Source organism: Rana temporaria, chromosome 11, assembly GCF_905171775.1.
Source record: "Rana temporaria chromosome 11, aRanTem1.1, whole genome shotgun sequence".
Taxonomy (NCBI): Eukaryota; Metazoa; Chordata; class Amphibia; order Anura; family Ranidae; genus Rana; species Rana temporaria.
The window spans coordinates 22,188,113-22,191,701 of record NC_053499.1 but is presented as its reverse complement, the minus strand read 5'-3'; the positions used below and the strand labels follow the sequence as shown (position 1 = coordinate 22,191,701).

Sequence of the window (3,589 nt, the reverse complement as noted above, 5' to 3'; positions counted from 1 at the left end):
TCCCTCTCTCCCTCCCTCTTTTCCCCCTCCCTCTCTCCCTCCCTCTTTTCCCCCCTCCCTCTCTCCCCCCCCTCCCTCTCTCCCTCCCTCTTTTCCCCCTCCCTCTCTCCCTCCCTCTTTTCCCCCTCCCTCTCTCCCTCTTTTCCCCCTCCATCTCTCTTTTCCCCCTCCCCCCCTCTCTCCCTCCCTCTTTCACTCCCCCTCTCTCTCTCCCTCCCACTCTTCCCCCTCTTTCTCCCCCCCCTCTCCCCCCTTAAAAGCGGAAAGCACACCTCTCCACATCGGAAAAGATTTCAGAACTGTTCTCTATGTTCCCCCTCCCTCCCTATGTTCCCCCTCCCTCTCTTTTCCCCCTCCCTCTCTCCCTCTTTTCCCCCTCCCTCTTTTCCCCCTCCCTCTCTCCCTCTTTTCCCCCTCCATCTCTCTCTCTGTTCCCCCTCCATCTCTCTCTCTGTTCCCCCTCCCTCTCTCCATCCCCCCTCCCTCCCTCTCCATCCCCCTCCCTCTCTCCTCCCTCTCTCTTTTCCCCCTCCCTCTTTTCCCCCTCCCTCTCTCTGTTCCCCCTCCATCTCTCTCTCTGTTCCCCCTTCCTCTCTCTCTGTTCCCCCTTCCTCTCTCTCTATGTTCCCCCTCCCTCTCTATGTTCCCCCTCCCTCTCTCTATGTTCCCCCTCCCTCTCTCTATGTTCCCCCTCCCTCTCTCTATGTTCCCCCTCCCTCTCTCTTTTCTCTCTCCCTCTCTCTGTTCGCCCTCCATCTCTCTCTCTCTCTCTGTTTCCCCGCTTTCTCTCTCTGTCTCCTCTCTTCCTCATCCACCTTGTGTGTGTCTCTCTCTCTCACACTGCGTGGAACACTCACTAGTAATATAGGAAGATGTGTTCAAATTCTGTGAGGCTGCTGAAGTAGTCATGGTTGTCTTTGATTAGAGTAATTGTGTACTCTAGCACCTCCTGCACACTTTCATTTGGGTATCCTTGTACACCAGTGATGGTGACCGTCTTGTCTGGGGAGAGCACCCATTCAGCAGCTTTGACACAGCAGATGGCCTGCAGTGATGGAGGGATAGAGCAGTAATAGTACTCTGTCATGCAGAGTTTAACGACTGCTTTTGCACATCCCATCAACATATAGTTCTCCTCCACTGTCTGTGCGGTGAACGCTGCAGTGGCCATCCGCTTCATGATAAGATGCTCCAAGAAAAAGTTAGTGGTTGGAGCAATGAGTCGGTACTCGAGTTTACTCATGAGCATTGCCTCCATAGTCCACATTGTGGTGTTGGTGTAATACGTGCGAAAACTCTGAATTAACTGGTGCAATTGCTGGGTACCTCTTTCTGATATTTTCAAGGCAAGTACCATTGCCGTGATGGCCATGACGTTGTAGGTGGACCTGTCCACTGTGAGGTTAAGTAGGAGCCTGTCCAGGTAGTTTATGGCCAGGCACAGGGACTCCAAGCTCAGGGAGTGCTTTGAGTGTGATTTGATAAGGCTGAGCACCATTTTTCTTCGATCTTCTTCATCCAGTTCTGTATGACTAAGACAGTTGTCAGGTACGAAGTAGAGTTCAATGTTCCTCTTGTAGGCATAGTTTTCATTTCCATATTCCATAACGTACTGCAGGTCTCCTTTCAGACTATAGAGGTTATATGGTCCCACAGATACGTTCATTGAGAAGATTTCAGAACTGTTCAGCTCTGAGCTTCTGGCTCCATCAGACTGAATAGCTTTGTCCTCAAAGGAAGAAGTCGCTGTTTCAAGCTGAAAGGACTCCTCTTCATCAGAATAGATTACATGACTTTTAAGCTGTGAGCTACTGGAAGAATCAGACCTAACAGATGTGTCTTCATTGGAATAGTTCACTCGAGGTTTCTGCTGAAGTGTTAAAAGCGGAAAGGTCACCTCTCCATCGGAAAATATTTCAGAACTGTCCAGGTCTAAGCTTGTGGCTCCATCAGACCCAACAGATGTGTCTTCATTGGAATAGGTCACTTGAGGTTTCTGCTGAAGTGTTAAAAGCGGAAAGGTCACCTCTCCATCGGAAAAGATTTCAGAACTGTCCAGGTCTGAGCATGTGGCTCCATCAGACTGAACATATTTGTCCTCAAAGGAATAAGTCGCTGTAGTACTCAGCTGAGATGTTTCAAGCTGAAAGGACTCCTCTTCATCAGAATAGCTTGCATGACTTTTAAGCTGTGAGCTACTGGAGGAATCAGACTTCGACCCCTCTTCATCAGAATATCTTACAGGACTGCTAAGCAGCGAGCTACTGGAAGATTCAGGCTTTGACCCCTCTTCATCAGAATATCTTACAGGACCGCTAAGCAGCGAGCTACTGGAGGAATCAGGCTTTGACCCCTCTTTATCAGAATAGTTTAAAGCACTGTTTAGCTGAGGGCTACTGGCTCCATCAGACTGAACAGATGTGTCTTCATCAGTAATAGGGGTGTTCAGCTGAGGGCTACTGCCTCCCTCAGAATGAACAAACTCCTTTACATCATTATAGATCACTGGAGGAGTTTCCAGCTGAAGAGACTCCTCTGGTTTGCCATTAGTGGCAGTTGGCCAAGCTCCACTAGGCACAACGGGCACATCTTGGCAAAGAGAGACAGCAGACTGATATGTCTGTTGTGTTCCAGTCACTAAAGGCTTAAATGTCGATTTTGCCTGTGACTTGGGACGATAAGCTGTCTCATCAACACGGGTGCGTTTTTTTCTATAGCAGTTTCCCATTTTTTCAGGAAATTACAAAGAAATTGCAATATAACCAACTAACAAGGTTCAGAACTAACAATGTGCTGCTAACTCCTTCTCCTCTCACTGCTGGTCTGATCTGCTGGCTCAGCTGCACAGCTATTTATAACCTCAGACCCACTATGAGGTCATCGCCAACTGTTACAGTTGGCTTGTTGCCATGGTTGCCATGTATGGGTTGTTGCCATGGTGACAGTTAACAGAGTGACCTTTGCTTTCAGGCAGACACTGCATTTCAAATGTTATGAATCGTCCTAGAAGCCAGGGGGACTTTTTATTGGAAACATTTAAAGTGAACCTGTGCCCAGCACATGTGCTGAGAAATATTTACATCATTTGAACAAGCAATACAATTACAATAAAAATAAGTCCGCCTTTATCTCTATCTATAGACATTGTGGAGTGCATTGTAATTCCTATTTTGAACAGAAGCAGTGAAATCTCAGCTGTTTTTCTATGGAGGTCAGAATCTTGGCAGCCTGCCAGCCTTCTCATGGAAACAACCTGCAGATATTTCTACCATATTAACTAGGGTTGTCCCGATACCGATACCAGTATCGGTATCGGGACCGATACCAGTATCGGTATCGGGACCGATACCGAGTATTTGCGGGAGTACTCGTACTCCTGCAAATACCCCCGATACTGAAATAGAATACTTGCCCCCCCCGCCGCCGCCACAAACCCGTCGCCGCAAACCGCAAAGCCGCCGTTAATCAGCGTGCGGGGAACAGTACAGCTTTCGTTTGAATAGCTGTATCCCCGCCGCGTATAGACACTCCCCCTTGCACGGGATTGGACGGATGATCTCCAATCCCGAGCAAGGGGGAGTGTCTATAC

At 48.7% G+C, this 3,589-nt stretch overlaps 1 protein-coding gene across 1 annotated transcript; it reads right to left on the bottom strand.

Annotated features, from left to right (window-relative positions):
• Positions 1-778: 778 nt before the first annotated feature.
• Positions 779-3,286, bottom strand: LOC120917113. Its single transcript, XM_040328156.1, has one exon. The coding sequence runs from the start codon at positions 2,726-2,728 to the stop codon at positions 857-859; it is 1,872 nt and encodes a 623-aa protein (XP_040184090.1). The 5' UTR covers positions 2,729-3,286; the 3' UTR covers positions 779-856.
• Between the last annotated feature and the right edge of the window lie 303 nt (positions 3,287-3,589).

What these genes read in the sequence shown, in the direction of transcription:
- LOC120917113 (XM_040328156.1), bottom strand. Translation starts at nt 2,728, where the DNA reads ATGGGAAACTGCTATAGAAAAAAACGCACCCGTGTTGATGAGACAGCT.